This window comes from Chionomys nivalis, chromosome 23 (assembly GCF_950005125.1).
Source record: "Chionomys nivalis chromosome 23, mChiNiv1.1, whole genome shotgun sequence".
Lineage (NCBI taxonomy): Eukaryota > Metazoa > Chordata > Mammalia > Rodentia > Cricetidae > Chionomys > Chionomys nivalis.
Window position 1 is genome coordinate 44,630,276 of NC_080108.1, and position 23,051 is coordinate 44,653,326.

A 23,051-nucleotide genomic window follows, 5' to 3' on the forward strand; every position below is an offset into this window, starting at 1 on the left:
GGTGGAGCCTAGTGCTCTGCGCATGTAAAGCAGACACTCTATGAGAGAGCTACATCTCCAGAGCCAGCCCTTGGTGGTTTCTGTAGGAAGAATGCTCACATCTGCGCATGTAAAGCAGACACTCCACGAGAGAGCTGCGTCTCCAGAGCCCTTGGCGGGTTTCCGTAGGAAAAATGCTCATCTGCGCATATGGAGCAGACACTCCACGAGAGAGAGCTGCGTCTCCAGAGCCCTTGGTGGGTTTCCGTAGGGAGAATGCTCACATCTACCCCTTCCGAGCTGTTGTCCACTCAATCTATGGCTCCTCCACTGATGCTCCAGGGGCCTGGGATCCGTCTCCCACTGGACAGTGGTGCTTTGGGAACATAGCCCAGGTCGCTGTTCAGAGGGTGTGCCCATGACAAACTGCTAAGGGAGAGAGGAGAGGCTGGTTGCTCCCCAGTCTGCATCTCCCAATCCCTCTTCTCCTCTATGCCCTAGATTCACCCCCAACTCCACCAGTATCATCAGCCTCAGGGGAGGCTCTGGGGGCTCTGGATGAAACAAATCCATTTTCTGGGTAGGAAATGTCACACAGTGCCCAAGGTTAGTACAGAGAGAAAGAAGACAGGATCAGGCCCTGTATGGGTGAATTTGAAAGAGGCAGTTGCCTTCTTCGGCCTCAGCAGTAGATCTGGGTGGTGGGTAGCTGATCTTCATGGCCCAAGGGCCCTGGCAGTGCCCGGGTCTGAAGCTCCTCCTCCCAAGGCAGCCACTGTCCTGGCCTCACCCCTGCTTCGGGTGGGGCTTCCTCCAGGTCTTGCATCTCTTAGTTCCTCAGAGAAGAGCCCAGAGAGTCAGACTTGTGGTGGCCCTGCAGCTTCAGCTTGACATGCTGCCGCTGTGGCTGCTGCTGCTCTGGGGGATGAAGGAGGTAGAGGGTGGGACTGAGGCCATAAAGGGTTACAGCCTGGATGTGGAAAAGACTGTGGTGGTGCAAGAGGGCCTGTGTATCCAGGTACCCTGTAAGTTCACCTACCGCAAGGAGGAATGGACTGACTCAGACCCAGTTCACGGATACTGGTTTCTGGAGGGAGCCAATATAGAGCAGGATCCCCCAGTGGCCACAAATAACCCAGAGCGGTCAGCACTGTCTACGACCCTGGGCCGATTCTCCCTGCTCGGAGAACCACGGAAGAAAAACTGCTCCCTGAAAATCACAGAGACCAGGAAGGACGACGCGGGGTCATACTTCTTTCGCCTGGAGAGAGGAAAAGCGAGGTTTAGTTATATTAAGAACATGATGACTCTGCAAGTGACAGGTCAGGCGGGGCTTGCAGAGAAGCCACCAGGGAAAGCCATGGGTGCCACCGGGCAGGCCTGGGGTAGGATTCCGTCCTGGGAGTAGTGGGTCTGAGCATCAGGTTCAGGGGAGAAGCTGGGTCAGAGCTGGGGCTTCCTGTGACGCTGCACCTCACCCCATCCTGATCCTCCATTTCTCCCCTCTCCTCACCAGACCTCACTAACACCCCCCACATCCTTATCCCGGAGACCCTGGAGGCTGGCCGTCCCAGCAACCTGACCTGCTCTGCGCCTTGGGCCTGTGGGTCCCCCACCTTCTCCTGGACTGGTACCTCTGTGTCACTCTTGAGCACCAACACCACTGGTTCCTCAGTGCTGACTGTCACCCCCCAGCCCCAGGACCATGACACCAACCTCACTTGTCAGGTGACCCTGCCTGGAGCTGGTGTGACCACAAGAACGACCATCCGTCTCAACGTGTCATGTGAGGCTGCGCTGGGTGGCAGAGTGGTCCCCAGGGTGGGGTCAGGGTCTGGATACTGGGCCCTAAAATCCTGATAAGGGGGCGTGTCGGGATGGAGGGCCCCTGCCATACCCACCTAGACAGCTGCCGGGCCGGACGGTGGTTGATGAGTCCACTCTGTCATTCTCTCTTAGATGCTCCAAAGAATCTGACTGTGACCATCTCTCAAGGAGCTGACTCAGGTAAGAGCTTTCCTGGGTAGGAGATACGGCACCTCTTCAGCTCAGACAGGAATTATTCTTCCCCATCCTGAGCTCACCTGGAGTTGGAGGCTCCTTGTTGAGGATCCACCGGACCATCCTCTCTGAAGGCACCAGTCAGTGTCCACCTCTCGCTCCCCCAGATCTGCACATGCCTTGACCACCACAGGCACAGGGTAACATGCACACAGCAGAACCACCCCACCCAGGACCTTCTCCGCACTTATGGATCTGTCTGCGTGCCCCCAAAGCTGTGCTCTGGGTTCTTGTGCAGAGACACAGCTACATGGTTAGACATTGAGGACACACACTCTGTTCTCAGACGCTCAGTCTTCAAACTGTAGGTGATCAGTGTCCTGTTCACATCAGCTGGCAGAGCCTGGCCTTGTCCCCCTGAGGTTCTGAGAGGAACAAGATGTCAGTAGCAGAGATGATCTTTGGTCTCCATGACTGCAGTACCCCGCACAGATGGATCCAGTCCTGTGGGTTTCTAATATCAATGAGCAATAAGGGGAGGGTGTTCATTCTGCCACCAACAATGAACAGGTCTTGTATCTATGACCACAAGTGTGTGACTGAGTAATAAACTAAAAGCAGGGAATGTGGCTCAACTGATGAAAAAACACTTGTGAGCAAGCCCAAAACCCTGGCTGGGTTCCATCCCCACGACCACATAAGCTGGGCATGGTGGTCATTCAGGTCATTCTTGCTGCATCATGAGTTTGAAGCTAGTCTGGGCTACTTGAGACACTGCCTTCAATTCTCTCTCTCTCTCTCTCTCTCTCTCTCTGTCTGTCTGTCTGTCTGTCTGTCTGTCTTTCTCCCCCACACATTTGTCCGACTCTCATCATCAGTTCCAGATATATGCCTGGATCACACGTTTTCTCCAATTTTGAGGCGTATGGTCAGGCAGCTCACGCTGAAATAAAACAAGCTTAGATTCTTGCTGTGATGCTAGAAAAAGTTTGTGTTTTCCTGTCCTTTCCTCCCTATCGGTGTGTCAGTCCCCCTTTCTGGACTCTAGGGTCCCTTCTCTTAATCTCATCACACTGGCTCTGTTTCTTTCTTTACAGAATCCATAACTCCAGAGAACGGCTCATCTCTTCCCATCTTTGAGGGCCAGTCTCTACGCCTCCTCTGTAGCACTGACAGCTATCCCCCTGCAAACCTGAGCTGGACCTTGGATAACCTGAGTCTGTGCCCCTCGAAGCTGTCCAAACCTGGGCTCCTGGAGCTGTTTTCCGTACATCTTAAGCATGAAGGAGTGTACACCTGCCAAGCTCAGCATACCTTGGGCTCCCAGCACTTTTCCCTGAGCCTGTATCTACAGCGTGAGTGACGGGGGGTGGGGTGGGAGGGGGCAGAGGCAGGTGGCAGGAGGAGGTCAATACCAGGCCCATGCTTGCGGTCTTCCCTTAGCTTCACAGGGGAGCTGAGCTCCAGGTTGTGCTGAGCTGTGAGGACTGTAAAGATTTAGGGTCTCACTATCTTATTCCTGCGACAGGGAGGGTGTGCGGGTCGAGGAGGGGAGTCATCCTAGGATGCAGCAAATCCTGAGGAGAGGGGCTGGGACTTAGATGGGTGAGCTGTGCACACAAGGTCCTTGCTTCTCTAGGCCAGGAGGAAGGGGCATTTGCCAAGAGTATAAAATTCAAGAGAAAACTGAACCAAAATAAAGAAGCATAAAAACAAATGCGAAACACCTCAGTAGTCAACCTGTAGTGGTCCAGCCCCTCACTGGGGGATTCTAGGCAGGGCTCTACCACTGAGCCACACTGCTGGTCCCTCACTGAGGGGTTCTAGGCAGGCATTGAACAGCTGACCTATATCTCCATCCCTCTTTAATTTTTATTTGGAGATAGGGTTTCACCAAGTTTCCCAGGCAGTCACTGAACTCAGTCTCTAACCCAAACACCCCTGAACTTGAGATCCTCTTGACTTAGCCTCAGAGATAGCTGAAATGACAGATATTCTTCACACATCTGGCGGTGATGAAATATTCCTTTACCTGTTTGTGAAAGTGGGGTTGAAGCCCAGGTACAAATGTATATGGAGAAACATTTAATGATCCAATAAAAACGCAAAATAATCCTATGCTGAACAAGATACCAAACTAAATCAAGACAAACTGCTGCCTAGCCTTTTAATGTCCCCTTTGCCATCTCTGGTCCTTCCATCTGTCCCTTCCAGTCAGGTTCTGGCATCTGAACTAGGGATGAGGAAATTAGGAGGCCCGGCTTCCTGCAGGGGCTAGGGGAGGTAGGAGAAGAGAGGAGGTCTCTTAGGGTTTTCTATCTCCAGGCGGTACAACTTTATCTGAAGTGACAATGGGGGCCTTTGTGGGTGCCGGAGCCACAGTTCTCCTCTTCCTGCTTTGCAGCATCTTCTTCCTGGTGTGAGTATCAGTGTCAGTGGGGACAGAGAACCTGGGGTGACAAGGGAAAAACCTGGTACCTGACCCTGAGCCCAGGCCCAGAGGGGGACCTGGGCAGGTGGGGAGCCTGAGGTCAGGGGGAGCGTGGTTTAGGCATGTGGTCTGTGTGGGGGACTTGGGAGTGTTGCAACCCTCAGGCCCCACTGTCCCAGATGGTGGGAGCCACTTTTCAACACAGGAACCTCTGTAACAGGACCACTGGCCACCTTGACCGGTGGCTTAATTGCAAGTAGAGTGTGGGGGGAGAATGCCAGCTGCACCTCCTCCTGCCCTGCCCACACTGAGAGGTTCCCTGGTGTCCTTGCACCCAGGTTGAGATCCTGTAGGAGGAGACCAACCAGATCAGCTGTGGGACCTTCAGATCCAAACGCCCTCAAGGGCTCAGTTTCTCAGGTGAGTGACCAGCATCCTCTTGCCTGGACACCACCCCTAAGATGGATCCCAGGTTGTTCCAATGAGTGTGGCCCAAGTTGGGTGTCCTGCGAGCAGACCTCTCTAGTCCATCCCCAATCCGACAGTGCAGACTTGTCCTCCCTGCTTGTTCTCTGACCAGGAAGGGAGGAGAGCTCGGCTCATCTTTCTCCTTTTCTCCTGTTCTACCTCAAGTTCATGGGTTCTCATCCGGTTTCCCTCATCAAGATACCAAGCTGCAGGACCCTCTCTGCGTTTTGGCTCCTGCCATGACAGAGAGAGAGAGGGGGGGGAACATGTCTGTCTGTCTCTCTCTCTGTAACTCCCCCTCTCTTTCTTTCTCCATCTCTCTTCCTCTTCTCTTCCTTTGTCTCTGTTCCTCCCTTTGTCTCTCTCTATCCCTCTGTCTTTTTTTTCTCTTTTAGTTTTTCTCTCTTTAACTCTATCTTTCCCTTTCCTCTCTCTATCTTCCCTTCCCCATCTCCCTTTGTCTCTTAGAATTTCTCTGGGTCTCTCCCTCCTCCTCCCCTCTTTCTCTTTCTTCCCCCTCTCTTTCTGTCTCTTCCTCTTTTCCTCTATTTCTCCATCTGTCTGTCTGTCTGTTCTCTCTCTCTCTCTCTCTCTCTCTCTCTCTCTCTCTCTCTCTCTCTCTCTCTCTGGGTGCCTCTTATTCCCTCCCTTCTCCTCTTCCTCTATCTCCTCTCTCTGTCTCTCTCCTCCTCTTTCCCTATTTTTATTCTTCTCTCTATATTCCTCTCTTTCATCTTCTAACTCTCCCTCTCTTGGTGTCTCTCTCTGTCTCTCAGTGTGTTTCTTCCTCTTTCTCTTCCCGCTTCCCTAGCCCTTGGCCTCCTCTGTCTGCTACCATGACCAAATTATTAGCTTTATCCACTTCCTCCGCATTTGAATAACTGTTCCTGGACCCCACTGAATATAGTATTATCTCAAAAAGTGCTTAGGGAGGGTGGACTGATGCTGTAGCTGCTCAGCTTTGCTGCTGTAACATGAAAAGCACCATAGGCCACATGTAACTGACGCCTATGGCTGTGCACTAATAAAACTTTATTTGTAAAAACGAACAGTGGGCTGGAATTGACTTATTGACTAGTTTAGAACATAAAGACCCAAACTCCTCAACCCCACATGGTAAAATGGGAAAGTTGCCTCAGATACAAATTAAGATGGTGCCGAAGTATCAGTTACTGAGACTGTGTGTGTGTGTGTGTGTTTCAAAGGTCAATTTTAAGTGTTGCTCCTCAAGAGCCATCCCTGAGACCTGCAGCTTGCAGATTAGGCTGAACTGGCTGGCAGGGCACCCCAGGGATCCTTCTGTCTCTGCCTCCCAGCTCTGGATATATGCCTACAGACCACCTCTGACCTTTTATAATGGGTTGGGGGGATAAAACTCAGGTCCTCAGGACCATGCAGCAAGCTCTTTGCTGACTGAGCCATCTCCCAGCCTTGATGATCCTTTGAGTTTTTCCTAGATTCAGTGAATACTGCCTCTCCATGCTCTGTTCTTGGAATTGTCTCTGTCAACCTCAGGTCAACCTCAGTGAAGTTCTTATTGCTTCTGCAAGGGCTTTAAGTAGTAGACTTCCATGTGTCCTTGTTTTTTTCTTTTTCCTTGTGTGTGTGTGTGTGAGAGAGAGAGAGAGAGAGAGAGAGAGAGAGAGAGAGAGAGTGCATGCATGCGGATACTCGTGCAAATGGAAGCTTGAGGTCGATCTTAGGGATCACCCTCACTGGCTCTTCCACCTTGTCATTGAGGCGACGCCACTCAGTGAACCCCAGAGATCGCTGATATGGCGGCTTGTCTAATAGACAGCTTGCTGTAGGGAGCCCCTACCTCTGTTTCCCAAAGTTGGAATTATAGGTGTGCCACCACACCCACTTGGCATTTATGTCATTTCTAGGGATCCAACCTCTGACCTCCTTGTTTACACAGCGAGAATTTTGTCTCTGAGACATTGTTCAGGTCCCATCATTCCATCTATTAGTGAAATACTGTGTCCATACACAGAAGCCAGCCGACCAGGTGCCAGGGACCCATCTTTCAAGATCCTTAAAGAACCCTGAGCTCAGTCATGTTTATTATAGCCAGAGGTGGTTATAACAAACTCAAACAACAAAGACCAATGTATGAATATGGTAAAAGATTTATTGCTGGGAAGATAGGCTGTATACTAGTTCATTTCCTATCTATCCCCTCCCTCCCTCCCTCCCTCCCTCCCTCCCTCCCTCCCTGTCATCGGTGCTCTAGAATTTGGTAACCCCATGTAGCACAAAACTCATTGTTGTTGTCCTTTCCGCACACACAGTTGTGTAACAGATGCCTAGGATTTTTTCATACTGAAAAACTAGAAGTTTACACTGAGCGACAGCTCCCACTGTTTCCCCAGCCTTCGCTTCCCAAGCCCCTGGCCCCCACCTCCTGCAGATACCTGCTATATGGGACCACACTGTATTTGTCCTTTAGTGACTGTTTTTCCTTACTGAAGACATGTGCTCAGGATCCGTCATGTGGTAGTATACTACAAGATTGCTTATCTTTCTAGAGGGTTGGTAATATTCCACTGTGTGCGTATTCCACAGTTCCTTCAGCCAACTTCTGAGTTTCTTCTGTGTGTTCACTGTTGTGATGCGCACACTCAGAAATGTGAAAGACCAAGACTGCAGCTTCAATTATTTTAGCTGTGTGTCTGTGCTGCTGGGTCATTAGTTCCACTTTTCATTTTTTGAGAACTTGTCATACTGTTTTCCACGGTGGTCTAACCATTTTACATTTCATCTCAAGTACACAAGGGATCCCATTTCTCCATCAACGCTGGCTATTTTCTGTTTTCTTTTGTATTATTTTAATAGTGGATATCCTGATGAGTGTGAGGTGTTATTTCTTTGTGGTTTAACTGTACATTTTCTAATAAAAATAATGATGATGATGATTACTGTACAGTTTCTAATAATAATAATGATGATGATGATGATGATAATAATAATAATGAATATCTCTTTTCTGTATATCTTTCTGGAGAAATGTCCACTTGAGGTCTTTGTCTATTTTTCAGGTGGGGTTGTTTGTTGTTGAGATATTCTTTATCAACTCTGATTCTTAGTTCCTTGCCTGATGCATGGCTTCTAAATATTTTCTGTAGGTTGACTGTGGTTTTGGTTAGTGACGAGGGAGACTGGATTCTGCCATTTGATTATTCCAGGTAGAGGGAGGAACAGGCACCAATTCTCAAAAACAGGAGCAGCCAGCTAGTGAGAAAGCGGCCCCCAGGGCTGTGAGAAAAGACAAAGGAAGCTGGGCCTCCTCTACAGGAAGTGAGTTTGGAGAAGTTGAGTGTGTAAATCAAGTCTGGGCAAACCACTTTAAGAGCAAAAAGGAACAACCTAACTGCAACCTCCATGGAGAAAGAACACTCTAATTTTTGTAGATGCCTCTGGATGCAGCAGGCAGGAAAACCTTTCACAAAGGAAGAACAGAGGCAGAGGCTTAGGAAGGAGACTGGAGATAATGTGGAGGGAATCTGGACTGACTGGTAGGTAGCTCATGAAGCCGAAAGGAAGGGAACAAGTGTGGGCAGGAGATGGAGGATGCCGAGTGAAAGAGGTCGGAAGCTGACTCAGATGTTTGCCTTGAGCAAACAGGAGAGAGGCGCCCATCTCTGAGGGTGACGAGATTAGAGGAATCAGTCTGGGGCAAAAAAGGAGTGCAAAATAACAAAAATCGAAACAGTTACAAAAGGACAAACTCCTTTTCTTCCTCCCTCCCTCCCTCTCTCCCTCCCTCCCTCCCTCCCTCCCTCCCACCCTCCCTCCCTTCCTCCCTCCCTTCCACAATACTATTATTGTTTAATTACACGTGTGAATACACACTCTTGAGTGCAGTACCTACGGAGGACAGAAGAGGGAGCCAGATCCCCAGGAGCTGGAGTTACAGGTGATGTGGATGCTGGGAATTGAACTCTGACTCTCCCGAAGAGCAGTGTATTCTCCTAACCTCAGAGCCATTTCTGCAACTCTATGTGTACCATTTTCTGATTGACAAGGATTGAGTGTTTGGGTGCAAATGTTCCAGGCTCACAATGTTTCCAGTTATAAACTTTTAGACCTATGAGTTTTCTTTTTAAGATTTTGTTTATTTATTGGGTGTTTGTGTGTGTACGTGTGTGCGCAAGCGCACGCACAAGCAAGCCAGGGTGTAAATGTGGAAGTCAGAGGACAACTTTCAGGAGTTGGTTCTCTCCTTCCACTATGTGGGTTCCAGGGACTGAACTCAGGTCATCAGGCTTGGCAGCAAGCATCTTTACCCCTTGAGCCATCTTGCCAGCCCAGCTTAGAAGTTTTTAGCTTTGACATCACATCAAAGCAAAACCCGTTCTGTGGAAACCATACTTCTAAGTCTGAGCTGTGGTTATCTGCCGCACTGTCTGGTTACCTGCAGCATGTGGTACAACAAGTTCCTGTCTATGGCCCCAAGACCATGAGGTTTTCTTTTCCTTTTTTTCTTTTCAAGACAAGGTTTCTCTGTGCAACAGCCCTGGCTATTCTGTAACTTTCTCTCTCGACCAGGCTGGCTTCAAACTCACAGAGATACCTCTGCCTCCCAGTACTCTAAAGGCATGTGCCACCACCGCCTGACCTGTAAAAAAAAATGTGGCTATTCAATACATCACCCACACTATTCAACACTTTATTATAAATAGACTTTGTGTCCAATGATTTCGCCCTACTCTAGATGACTGTTAATGTCCTGGGTATGTTTGAAGGTAGGCAAGAGAGCTCAGAGTTTAAAAGTGCTCTCTGCTCCTTCAGAAGACCCAAGTTCAATTTCAGCACCCACATCAGGCAGCTCACATCTGCCTGTAACTCTAGCTCCATGGGATCCATGTAGCTCTTTTGATATCCTTGGGTACTACATTTACCTGTTCTCTCTCTCTCTCTCTCTCTCTCTCTCTCTCTCTCTCTCTCTCACACACACACACACACACACACACAAAATAAATAAATAAATAAATAAAACTACTTTACAACAGTACATGTAGGCAGGGTAAACTTGGACACTCCTTGGGTTATATGTATTAATTAAAAGCATTGTCTTGTTGGTCAGTGGTGGTGCACGTCTTTAATCCCAGTACTCAGGAGCCAGAGACAGGAGGATCTCTTTGAGTTTGAGGCCAGTCTGCTCTGCAGAGTGAGTACAGGACAGGCTCCAAAGCTACAGAGAAACCCTGTCTCAAAAAACCAACAATATGTAATAAAAGAGGCCGTGGTCCTATGACTGGCACATCCATTCCACCTTGGATTATCCAAGCACCACTTCAGAATCTCACACATGTGTTCCTAGCACAATACTGGATGTTGGGGTCAGAAAAACTGGATTATGGTTTTGACTGAGATTTTGGTTTGGGTTTCTCTTTATGGTCTGTTATGATAGTTCAGGTTGGCCTTGAACTTGAAGTGAGTCTCCTGCCTCTGTCTCCTGAGTCTAGAAGGGCAGCTGTGCACCAGGTTTGCCAGGGAGTCTGTACGAGTTGCTTGTCTATTTCCATCTCATATTCAGTTATATAAAATAGAGACAAAATAATATCTTACTGGTGGAGCTAGGAAGACTGGGTGCTCATGCATGGAGAAAGCAGGAATGAAAGATTTCAACAAAAATGCACACAGGAACCTGGAAAACAGGCCCAGTAGTCACAAGAATGTGTTGCTCTAGCAGACCTAAGTTCAGTTCCCTGCACCCACATCAGCAGCTCACAGCCTCCTTTAACTCCAGCTCTAGGGAATCAGATGCCCTCTTCTGGACTCTGTGGGCACTGCACCACATGCGCATACACCCCTACACACACACACACACACACACACACACACACACGTCATTTAAAATTTAAAATGTATGTAGGTGAGTGGATGAGGGCTCTCAAAGGCCCTGCATCCTACTCTGACTCTCTTATCCTCTCTTTACAGAGTCCTCTGGTTGAACCCCAGGCAGACAACAGCTCTGAACCCCTGCCTTCCGCAGCTGAGACAGCATCCTCAGCCACAGAGGAAGACATACATTATGCATCCCTCAGCTTTCGTGAGATGAAGCCCAAGAGCCCACAGGGGCAGCAGGACACCACCACTGAGTACTCAGAGATAAAGTTCCACAAGTAACCTGCATGGCTGTGACCATGGCTGGCGGAATATGGCTACGCCAGATAGAGAGTGAGAGAGACTCGGATCCTGGCTGGCTCTGGAGAAGGACAGAGTCACTAGGTCTGTGTGCACAGGACTCCGGAGCCATTCCTCCATCGCACAGGAGTTCTTCTACCGCCCATGCCCTGCACTCCTTGTCCACCGATTCCCAGGCTCTGGCAACCACTGGTGCCCAGGAAACCAAAGCTTGACTTTATTTTGATTGTTTGTGTGTGGATGTTTTGCCTGCTTGTATGTCTGTGCACCACTTACATGTCTTGTGCTTGCAGAGGTCATCAGATCTCCTGGAATAGGAGTTACGAAGGGTTGTGAGCTGTCACAGGGGTGCTAGGAATGAACTCAAGTCCTCTGCAAGAGTAGCCAGTGCTCTTAACCACTGAGCCATCTCTCCAGTCCCTAGGTTAGTTTTCTAGATTTAATTTTTGTTTAAAAATTAGCACATATCATTTACACCATGAGAAGTTTTGTTATATTTTCTTCCAAGTGTATCATGGACTTTGACCTTACTTGTCCCTGTTACCTTCTTCTTTCTGTATTCTGTTAGCTACTAGTTCCCTTTCTCTACCCAAACAGTCCCCTTTCTAGTTTCAATGCTGTATGTATTAGTTACTTTTCTTATCTTGATGACAAACACAGAAACATGAAGGGTGGAGGGGTTTATTCTGGCCCATGGTTTCAGACTTTCATGGTGAGCAGGGCAATGTGATGCTCAAGATAGTGGGTACATGCGGTGGAGACTCCACACATCTTGGTGGATCAGGAAACAGTGGGTTCAGGCCAGAACCAGAAGTAGATATTCATCTTCCAGGCCCAGCCCCAGATATCTACTTCTGCAAGTTGGGCCACATGTCTGAAAGGCTCTGTGGCTTTAGAAAATATTGGCATCAGCTGAGTATCAAGTATCCAAATATATAAGCCAGCATGGACCATCTACATTCAAACCGAAACTAGATGGGTAGATGACAGAGATGATAGATAGATAGATAGATAGATAGATAGATAGATAGATAGATGATAGATAGATAGATAGATAGATAGATAGATAGACAGACAGATAGATGATAGATAGATAGATAGACAGACAGACAGATAGATGATAGATGATAGATGATAGATAAATAGATGATAGATAGATGATTGATAGATAAGTAGATAATAGATAGATTAGATAGATAGATAGGTAGATAGACAGATAGATAGATGGATGGATGATAGATGATTGACAGATAGATAGATTAGATAGATAGATTTGATAGAAAAGTAGATGGTAGATAGATGATAGAAAGATGATATATAAAAGATATATGGTAGACATAAGATAGATAAATAGATGATAGATAGATGATAGAAAGGTAGATGTAAATAGATGATAGAAGATAATATATAAAATGGTAAACAAGATAAATAGATGATAGATGTGATAGAAAGGTAGATGGAAGATAGATATAAAAGATAATTGTAGATGTAAGATAAATAGATAGGTGATTGGTAGATAGATAGATGAGAGATGATAGATGATAGATAGATGAGAGATAGACAGATAGATGAGAGATAGATAAGAGATAGATAGATAGATAGATAGACAGACGGACGGACGGACGGACGGACGGACGGACGGACGGACAGACAGACAGACAGACAGACAGACAGACAGATAGATAGATAGATAGATAGATAGATAGATAGATAGATAGATGATAGATAGATGATAGATAGATAGATAGATAGATAGATAGATAGATAGATAGATAGATAGATGAGAGATAGATTATAGACTGATCATTTGACAGAGACACCATTCAACTCTGCTTTGCTATTTTGAATACTTTGATGAAAACAGCTCAGAGAAAGTGGCAGACAGAATACTGTGGATGCTGAGGAGCTTCCCGAAGTGTCCTTTTCCAGACTTTTAAAAAAAACAATGAATGTCTTTTGTGAAGGAAAACCACTTTAGAATAAAAAGCATAAAGAAAAAAACTAACATAGGAGGAAAAACTGGTAATACTTAATATATTTTGCATTTTTTTTCACTTTCATGTGAACATACAACTGGACTAAACCTGTATGTGTGCTGTACATATTATACCTATCACTGCTATTAATCTATACTTTTGTGGGTTTTTGAGATAGTGTGATGGTTTGAATGAAAATGACTCCTATAGACTCATAAGGAGTGTTATAGCAGAGGCATGGCCTTGTTGGAGTGGGTGTGGCCTTGTTGGAGGAAGTACATAACAGAGGGTGGGGTTTGAGGTTTTAGAAGTTCAAGTCAGGCTCAGTGTCACTCTCTCTTCCTGCTACCTGTTGATCTGGATGTAGAACTCTCAGCTCCTTCTCCAGAACCATGCTTCCTGCCATGATGATAATGGACTAAACCTCTGAACTATAAGCCAGCCCCAATTAAACGTTTTCCTTTATAAGAGTTCTCATGGCCATGGTGTCTCTGCACAGCAATCGAGCACTGACTCACTGAGACAGACAGGGTCACGTGTATCCCAGACTGGCCTAGAACTTGCTATATGTTTGAGGATGACCTTGAGCTCCTGAGCCTCCTCCTTTCAGCTTCTAAATTCTGGAGTCACAGGTATATGCCACATATTTTCATAAATATTTATCTATATGTTCAAGAAAGAGAGAGAGAGAGAGAGAGAGAGAGAGAGGAGTGCAGTTCTTGTTGAGTTCAGATTCCCTTGTAACTGGAGTTACAGTGATAGTAAGCCTTTCCAACATGGGTGCTGGAAACCCAGCTCAAGCCCTCTGCAAGCGTAGTACACACTCCTTCTCTAGTCCCTGATCTGTATTTTCTGTCTCTGATGTCATCTCTGTGGCTCTGTGGCCATATCAGATGTAGCTGTGCAAATTCCCTATGACTTAGAAGACACCAGCCTTCCTCATTGGAAGCCCCTCTTGTCGGTGCACCTCCTAAACCTGGGGAGGGGGACACATTTAAGCAGCTGACACCAGTTGTTTGAACTCAAAATTACTTAATTTCTCGCCATTGGCAACACTGAGCTAGGCATCTTCCAGGTTCTTTCAGGATTACCCAGTGTCCGGGAAAGGACGTGGAGCCATAAATACTAGAGGTGGTGATGTCTGCGATTAGAGCCTGGAGCTCTCATACCACCCTGACCCAGCATGGCCAGGGCTGATTGGCAGATGCTGCTTCTAGTGGCCAGGCTGCCCGTGATATTACCCCTTGTGCAGGTCCCCAATGGGGTCTTCCAATTCGTCTGGAAGCCTTGGTTTCTTCTATTCACTGAGAATGACTGGTTCCCTCCCCAGACCCTGTACTGGTTCAGTTCAGTCGGTCCCCATGGGAGACTTATTCTCCCTTTCTCTCCTTCACCTCCTTGCCCAGCTGGGGTGAACTCGAGGTCTGCCGTGGACTCTTAGGTCTGGTTTCTCCTGAGGGAGGAAATGAGGGAGAAGTCATGTCTTGTGTTCCTAAAGTCCTGGGAAAGAGATAAAGGGACCCGACTCTTTCCCACACATGTGCCTGTGAAAGAGATGGCCCTGGGCTTAACCTCCACGGAAGAGGTGACCCTGGGCTTAACCTCCATGGAAGAGATGACCCTGGGGCTTAATAACCTCCATGCCCAGAGTCCCTCGCATTTCCAACCATAGTTTTTAGTTTCAATTTTTTTTTTCATGTCAGAGGAACAATGAGCATAACCCACCTTCCTAGTCTCACTTCCGTTGCTGTGGTAAAATACCCAACCAAACAAGGCTTCGTTCCAGTTGACAATCCCAGATCCCAGCCGGCCACGGAGGGAGGCGGGCCTGTTTGCTGCCCCACACAATATGACGTTCAACTGAGAAACTCATTCGCAACCAAGGGGAGCACAGCAGAAGCCATGGAGGATGTGGCCTGCTGGTCCCACAGCTTTCTTACGTATTGTCACCATACCCATATCACCAACATCAGTATCAGTGGTGCCAACACTGTCACCATAATTTCTGCTACATATTGGTCCTAGAATGTTCTCTATAGAGAACACGTTAGAGGTTTAGCCCCTAAGGTATTGAGAGTTGTGAAACCCTTAAGGGCCTAGTGAGAGTAAGCCAGGTTACTGGAAGCCTCGCTCCTTGCTCTCTCTTTGCTTTCCACTCTGGCCAGAAGCCAGAATGTATTGCTTTGGCCCTGGTCCAGTACCAATGGGGGTGACTGACCATGAACAGAAAGTTCTAAAACTGTGATCAAAGATATATCTTCGTTTTTATAGGCTAATTGAGTCAGGCATTTGTTAGAGGAACACAAAGCTGGCTGAGACCATCACCACTGCCTTCACTATCACCGTCTCCACCGTCCACTGCCGCTATAACACCACTCTCTCATCATGTACCTCCTAGCTCCTAGGACTCACTGTGTAGACCAGGCTGGCCTAGCACCCGCCTGCCTGATACCTCCCAAGTGCTGGGATAAAAGGTGTGTGTCAGCGTGTCCAGCTTACCCTCATCTTTTAGGAGTCTCTCATGGCCCTAGAGTTTATGATTTCAGTTAGACTGTTGGTTGACCAGTAAGACCCTGGAACACCCCTGCCAGCACATCCTCTGGTGCTCAGATTACAGGCGCACACACCCCCATGAATGGTCTTTGCATAGCTGTAGGATATGCATTTAAGTCTCCATTCTTCCGTGGCAGAGTTCTACCACTGTGGCATCCCTCCAGCCCCATCTCTAATACTGAATCTCATACCAGAGCACCAGGGTAGGTTTTTTTTTTTGAATTTTTCGAGACAGGGTTTCTCCGTAGCTTTTGGTTCCTGTCCTGGAACTAGCTCTTGTAGACCAGGCTGGCCTCGAACTCACATAGATCCGCCTGCCTCTGCCTCCCGGGTGCTGGGATTAAAGGCATGCGCCACCACTGCCCAGCTCAGTTTTTTTTTTATTGAAAATATTTCCGCCTCCTCCCCGCCTCCCATTTCCCTCCCCCTCCCCCCACCCCTCCCCCCCTCTCCAGTCCAAAGAGCAGTCAGGGTTCCCTGTCCTGTGGGAAGTCCAAGGTCCTCCCCGCTCCATCCAGGTCTAGGAAGATGAGCATCAAAACAGGCTAGGTTCCCACAAAGCCAGTTCATGCAGTAGGATCAAAACCCAGTGCCATTGTCCTTGGCTTTTCATCAGCCCTCATTGTCCGCCATGTTCAGAGAGTCTGGTTTTATCCCATGCTTTTTCAGTACCAAGGCCAGGGCAGTTTTGTGTCCCCACCCTGACCTTTGTAGTGCCTGGAGATGTTTTGAGCTATCTAAACTACAGTGGTGGCGGGTGTTCCTACTAGCATCTAGTGGTCTGGCGCCAGGACCAGTGCTTGACACCCTGCCATGCACAGGAAAGCCTGACTCCCCATGTCTCAAATAACCAGGTCTCTATAAGCCTGGCAGCGCTGAAGCTGAGACGTGGCCTACTCTGCCAAAAGCATGGCAGATCTTCTCATCCTCCAGCGTCTGCCTCTAGTTCCCACCAGCTACTGGTGCAGGAAATCTACTTATCTGCCTCATGAGAAGCCTGGTGTCCAGTTTCTGCCCTGTTTCTCCATCTGGCCACATCTCCTGAGTCATGAGGCCCAGCCCTGACCCCATGATGTAGGACAATGGTCACCTGATGGAACAAAACATAATCAGGGTGTAGACCAGGATTCCACAGACATAGGGCTGCCCAGGGACGCCAATATGATGATAAATATTATCAAGGATCCTGAGATTAGGGAACTTTGTGGGCAGCAGGCAGTGGCCCTGCACGGAGAGGACAACAAGACATCAGGACACCGTACCCATCAGCTCAACCCTTCACCCACCGTCTGAGTCAGAGTTTCTTTAGCTGTGATAAAACACCATGACAAAAAGCAACTTGGAGAAGGAAGGGTCTATCGTGAAGGGAAGTCAGGACAGGAACTCAAGCAGAAACCTGGCTGGAGTTAGAAACTGCAGCACAGGCTTGCTGGTTTGCTCCTCGTTATCTGCTCAGCTTGATTTCCTGTATAACCCAGGACCACCTGCGGCCCGGGGGTGGCACCACCCACAGTGCACCGGGACCTCTCATATCAATAATTAATCAAGAAAATGTCCCACACGTTTGTCTATAGGCCAATCTTATGGAGTTAAGACGCCCTCTTCCCAAATACGTCTAGGTTTGTGTAAGTTGACAAAAACCAACAGCACACTGAGCTGTGTATGGCTTCCTCAAAGACTCATCAGTATTCACTATGCACAAAGCACTATTCGGGTACCAGGGATCCAGCGAGTAAAGCCAAGCAGGCCTGATGACCAGAGCTCCATGCTAAGGAGGAAGGAGAAGGCTACAGAGCTGGTCTGCAGCCTTGCAGGCGCACTACAGCGAACGGCAGCCCTCTATACGTACACGCCATGCACACACACAATGAAACATGCAGATGGGAGGACGTGATTCTTGATATTGTCAACTTGACTGACACAGCATCACCAATGAGACACAGCTGTGGACTTGTCCGAGAGGTCATTTCCAGAGAGTTGTGGCTGAGGAAGGAGACATCCTGGGGCTGAGGTCCTGGCCTGAATCAAAAGTAAGTCGAGCATCAAGATTAGCGTCTCTGCGTCCCGACTGTAGGCACAGTGTGACCAGCTGCCACTCCTGACACCAGCATTTCCCTCACCCCAGGTACCAAGATGATCCATCCATCATCACGCTGACTTCTGTCACAGCTGTGACAATGGGCAGAGGTGGCCGGCCGACACGCTAGTTCCTGAGGATGAGGAGATGAAGGTGCTGATGACACGGGGTCGCTAACTCACTGAAGAGCATCACAAAGCACTGCTCACATGCCAGACCTTAGAGACTTGTGGAGTTTCATACGCATGCCACGCCGAATCAGCTCACAGCTCTCTTTGGGCCGTGCAGGCAGGCTGGCCACCTTTGGGGTAGTTTCCTATGGTGTTTTGCTTATCACAACACTCCATTGTAGACGGACTTGTCCTTCAATGACACCTTGGAAAACTGAGTTTGGAAATGGTGGAATTCTTGCTTCTGGTTCACATTAGTAGCAGGGGTAGAATTTGAATCTGAGTCCTTTGATTCTAGAACATGTGTGTGTGTGTGTGTGTGTGTGATCATGTGCGCAAGTGCATATAAGTGTAGGTAACGTGTACATGTGCATGTGTCTGTTCATGCACGTGAAGGTCAGAGGTTAACCTCAAATTTCATTCCTAAGGTGTTACCTAATGTGGGTTTTAAAAAGCTTACATTTAGTTATTGCCTGTGTGTGGAGATCAGAGGACCCCTGGAGAGCGCCGTCCTCTTCTTGAACTGCTGTAGGTCTCTGAGATCGAACTCAGGTTGTCAGGCTTGGAGGCAAACACTTCCCCCTGCTGAGCCATCTTATTGGCTCACTTGTTTTTGTTTTAGTTGTGTGTGTTGTTTTGTTTTGTTGGGTTTCTTTGTTTGTTTGTTTTTTGAGACAGAATCCCACTGTATATCTCTGCCTAGCCTAGAACTCTCTATGTAGACCAGGCTGGCCCCCAACCCTACTTCTACCTCCCATATGCACAATATCCACCCGCTCTGCCTCCCAAATGTCACAATATCTGACCTCATCTCAGTTTTCAAGACAAGCTTTCCCAGGGGCCTGGAGCTCTCAAAGTGGGCTCGGCTGTGAGCTCCAGGAATTTCGCTGTCTCTGCCCGGCCCGTGCTGGGATGACAAACACACCACCACAATTGACCTTTGCACCCGGGCTCTGGACCCTGAACTCAGGTCCTCTTGCTCACACAGCCGGCGCTTTACTGAGTCCCCACTGCCCTTTCCCTTAGTTCTCTCCCTGATTATGTCCATCGCTCTCCTTCCAGCGAGCATCTGAGCTGTGCATCTGCTGGGGAAAAAGCGGTACTTTCCTCACTTGCAAAGTTGCCCCAAGTTCCTGATTTTAAAACCACAAGAAATATCTATTTCTGCAGTGTCTGGACTCTCCCTACCTCCCACTATGGGAGGGGCCATATGAACACATGGAGGGCAAACGCGGTAGGGTCAGGGTGTCCATCAGCAGCAGAGCCTTAGGTCAGCTCCTTAACTCCCTGGGGCTGGGTTTCCTCACTTGTGTGAGAGAGGTAGTGAATCACTCTCTGTGCCAGGAAGCCGGGACGGTCACACAGACCAGGACAGTGGCTGGTGCGCAGAAAGTAAATGCTGGTCAGCATTGTATCTGGCAGAATTTGCTCTGACTCCAGGACTGGAGACTCTGGATGATTAATAGAGTAGGCAGATTTGGACAGGTCCTTAGAGGATGAGGAGGGTGCCACTGACCGGCTCAAGCATAGCAAACATGGCTCTGGCCTTGCTAAACTGTTAGGTTGCATTCCTAAAGCTAATCACCAAGGTCTATCCCCTTATTTGGCCTCTTCCTCCTCCTAAGACTGACCACCAAGGTCCAGCTATCAAAGTGTTAAAGTCCAGCAATCAAAAGCCCCCTTTGGCCACCATAATTAACAAGTCCAGTCAAAATTAAACACCTCATCCTCACGTGGGGTTTCCCCTTTCCCTTTATAAACTACCATTTGCCCAGAGATCACATCCGTCTGTTCTCTATCCAGAGACAGAGACCCAGCCCCCTCTCCCTTGTTCCTTTCCCTTCTCCCTCACTCTTTCTCTCCTGTTTTTGTCTCTTATTCCCTGCTCCTTGTCCCTTTGGGGCAAATAAATCTTCTGTGTGTTGAGAACTTCGTCTTGGTGTCCTGTGCTAACACTGGTCCTGTCGTGTCACCAGAGGCTGTGAGTGAGTGTGAGGCTCCTGACATGGATACCGCCTAGAAAGTCTGGAGAGCATGGTGATTGCACTCACGAGGCCTCTGAATGGTGACATCCTGTAGAAGGCCAGCTGGGTCTCCAGGGTCTGCACAGGACACCGTAGCTGCCCATTTGCTCCCAGGACAGAGGGAGCTCATGCTCTCCTCTGAGACACTTGGGTTCAGGCCTGAAGAAACAGGCACATTCCGATTGCACACTGGTGCCAGTGACAGCAGTCAGCACAGCATTGAAGACACCAGGCTGGGTCTGCGGTGACACATGGTCTGGTCCGTCTGTAAAGACAGGGCAGGAGAAGACAGTTATACTTCTGACCCTCTGGGATGGCATCCCATCCTCCAGACACAAGGTACCACTATGGGCAATGAGCCCACGCCAGGTGACAACTGAAACACTAATGGGTGCTTCCATTCTGAGTGCTTGTACCGACTGTGGGGTAAACCTTGGTCGCCCTACACACCGCAGCCAAAGGCATACAGCAAAGCAGAAAAACTCATCCCGCCAAATGCGAGAAAGGAACCAAGCTAAGCTCTGAACATATTTCACAAAACACATGCCATTTGGTCCCAGAAATGATCCATCTTACAGATGCAAATCTCAGAGGTGAGGAAGAGGGTTCAAGTTCTGTGTTCACATAACAGTAGCCAGCAGCCAGGGCAGTCCCTACAGTCTAGGGGGTTCCAGTCTTGGTTCCAGCCTGAAACCCGTGAGTGGCACATGGAGGTCAGAGGTTATCTGTCCTCCTGTGAATTCGTTTCCTGCAGATGGTACCACAGCCTTCATCTTAGGAAACAGGAGGGCCACTGAGCAAGTCCTAACTAAAATGAGAAAATCATTTGAGATGTCTGATTATGGTTTTCAGTTGAAATGAATGTAAAACAGCCCTGAGGTTGAGAGATTCTGAGTGGGTGTTGATGAGTTCCTCGTAGTCATTGCTGCTGTGCTTGGGACCACATGGCTTCTTGCATGCTGGCAGGCACTCCACCACCGAGCTATACCCCAGTCCCTCACCGGGGCAGTCTATTCTGGGATTCTGTCACTGACCTGTATCCCACACCAAGATTAAAATTTCAAATCCAGCTCGCTGCCGAAGGGAGTATAATCTGTGTACTGGAGCAAGAATAAAAAGTGAAGGCAACATTCCTAAATTAAGAAGAAAAGAACAAAGTCAGCAAACAGATATGAAGGTTTTAGAAAGTTAATAACTAAATATTAATTTAAACATGACTGGGGATGAAGAGATGGGTCAGTGGCTAAGAGCACTTGTTGTTCTCATAAGGGACCTGAGTTTGTTTTCCAGCACCCACATCAGGCAGTTCATAACTGCTTGTAATTGTAATTCCATCTCCAGGAGAGCTAACACCCTCTTTGGCCTCTGTTGGCACACACACACACACACACACACACACACACACACACATATATCAACATGGATATACACATAAATAAAAGCAAATAAAAAGGCAAAATTATGATTTGAAGATAAAAGATTGATTGTAATCTGCTCCTCTTTGTGTGTGTGTTTATGAATTGTGTGGTGTGGTGGATCTATACACATATGCATGAAGGTCTGGACACATGCATGACTTCCATGTGCAGATCAGAGGTCAACATCACATGCATTCCTCAACCACTCTTGAGTCATCTTTAATTTTTTTTACTGAAAAAATGTTTTCATACGATATATTCTGATCATGATTGTCTGCGTTTCCGCATACCCTCCCCACCACCTTACATACCCAACTCCTTGCCCTTTCTTTTTCTCTCTCTTTAAAAAGCAAATAAAGAAACAAAGCAAACAAACAAGCAAACAAATGAAAGGGACAAAGTGTCTTTCTGACCTAGAGTTTGTCTGTTCTGGCCAGGCTGGCTAGCCAGTGAGCCCCAGCTACCTATCAATCTGTCCCTACCTCCCTAGTCCTGGGATTCTAGGTACACACCACCACACCCAGCATTTGTGCAACTGTCAGGGATCCCAATCCAGAACCTCATGATTGTTCGAGGACAGCACTTTCCCAGTCCCACATGCCTCTCTTAAAAACAAACAACAACAATACGCCTCAATAAAGTCACACTGGCATTTCTAATCTCGAATGGGGATTACATCCCTCTTCTGAAGTCCAAAACCCCACGGGGAGGGTATTAGTGAATCTTCAGAGCTAAATGGCCAGAGCTGGGATTTTAACCACACCAAGCTGACTGCAGGCTGGCTCAACCTTTCTCATCAGTCCATACTGGAGTCTGCCCTTGGCTTCCCTTCCCCTGTTAACTCGCAGGCCACACTCAGTGGTATCACCTCACTTCTCTGAAGTATTTCTGGGAAATCTTCTATGGCACACTGAAGATTGTGGTCATAGCGACTGACTCTGTGGATGGCCAGAGTCTTACCATCTGGGGAAATCCTCATGTGGTTACGGCCTAAAGTTGGTACAGAATTCACATATCACTTGGTGTCCCCACTGCCCTTCCTTTGGTTCTCTCCCTAATTATGTCCTAGCACCCAGTGGAAACTGTCTGTTGTAGACAGAAAGCAGCCATGCTACTTTCCCCAAGCCTGGCATGACCATTGCTATCATGGAGGAGATTGCGACAGTGAGCTACAATACTTGGTCCTATAGTCATGGCAACAAAAAAATATATAAATAAAACAACCCAGTGATAGCTAGATCTATGATCGTATAGACACCAAGAAATAAGTTCATCCTCCAGCCAGGAGGAGGTTAGGAGGAGATTGTTCCCTAGAGAAGTCTCCACATGAGAACACAGACCTTACCAGCACATTTGAGATGCAGAGGCTCAACTAGTTCAATGCCCGGAGTTCTGGCCTACAGAAGTCATGTGACAATAAACTAGCTGTAGCAGCACACAGCTATGGTCCTAGCACTCAGGAAGCAGAGGCAGGAGAACTGAAAGCGTTAGGAATTTTTCCTAATGTGAGCTCTCTGCCGATGCAAAAATTCTAATCAAGCGAAATCACAACAAGCCAAATTAAAAATATCCAGGTTTAATGGGATTCCTGCGCTCTTCGGTATCCCCAGGGGAAACTGGGAGGTTACTACTAGCAACTTCAATATCCAATGCATCAGTGGGGTTTACAATCTTAATAGGCATGGGGCATTGATAATGGGCAACACACAGGCACTTCAATATCACAGTTATTAATCCTACTAATCCTAATACATAAAACCAATTCATAACCTTAATCTAACTTATCACTTATCTATAAAATGCT

At 47.9% G+C, this 23,051-nt stretch overlaps 2 protein-coding genes across 2 annotated transcripts; one reads left to right on the top strand and one right to left on the bottom strand.

The window, feature by feature from the left end:
• Positions 1 to 871: 871 nt before the first annotated feature.
• On the top strand, positions 872 to 11,011 carry LOC130865160 (sialic acid-binding Ig-like lectin 12). Its single transcript, XM_057756034.1, has 7 exons — positions 872 to 1,301; positions 1,496 to 1,765; positions 1,939 to 1,986; positions 3,078 to 3,335; positions 4,306 to 4,399; positions 4,750 to 4,831; positions 10,823 to 11,011. The coding sequence occupies exons 1-7, from the start codon at positions 872 to 874 to the stop codon at positions 11,009 to 11,011; spliced, it is 1,371 nt and encodes a 456-aa protein (XP_057612017.1).
• A 5,633-nt stretch (positions 11,012 to 16,644) lies between these two features.
• Positions 16,645 to 22,262, bottom strand: Ceacam18 (CEA cell adhesion molecule 18; the record flags this gene model as incomplete). The annotated part of the gene is given in 6 exon segments (XM_057756035.1): positions 16,645 to 16,700; positions 16,703 to 16,744; positions 19,857 to 19,880; positions 19,883 to 19,921; positions 19,924 to 20,094; positions 22,094 to 22,262. Coding segments are annotated over 6 exon segments (501 nt in total), but the record flags the coding sequence as incomplete, so codon positions are not given.
• Between the last annotated feature and the right edge of the window lie 789 nt (positions 22,263 to 23,051).

Excerpts from the sequence above, each read along its gene's own strand:
- LOC130865160 (XM_057756034.1), top strand. The coding sequence starts at position 872 with ATGCTGCCGCTGTGGCTGCTGCTGCTCTGGGGGATGAAGGAGGTAGAG. Across the intron at positions 1,766-1,938 it reads CATCCGTCTCAACGTGTCAT|ATGCTCCAAAGAATCTGACT; the intron begins GTGAGGCTGCGC and ends ATTCTCTCTTAG. Across the intron at positions 4,832-10,822 it reads TCAAGGGCTCAGTTTCTCAG|AGTCCTCTGGTTGAACCCCA; the intron begins GTGAGTGACCAG and ends CTCTCTTTACAG.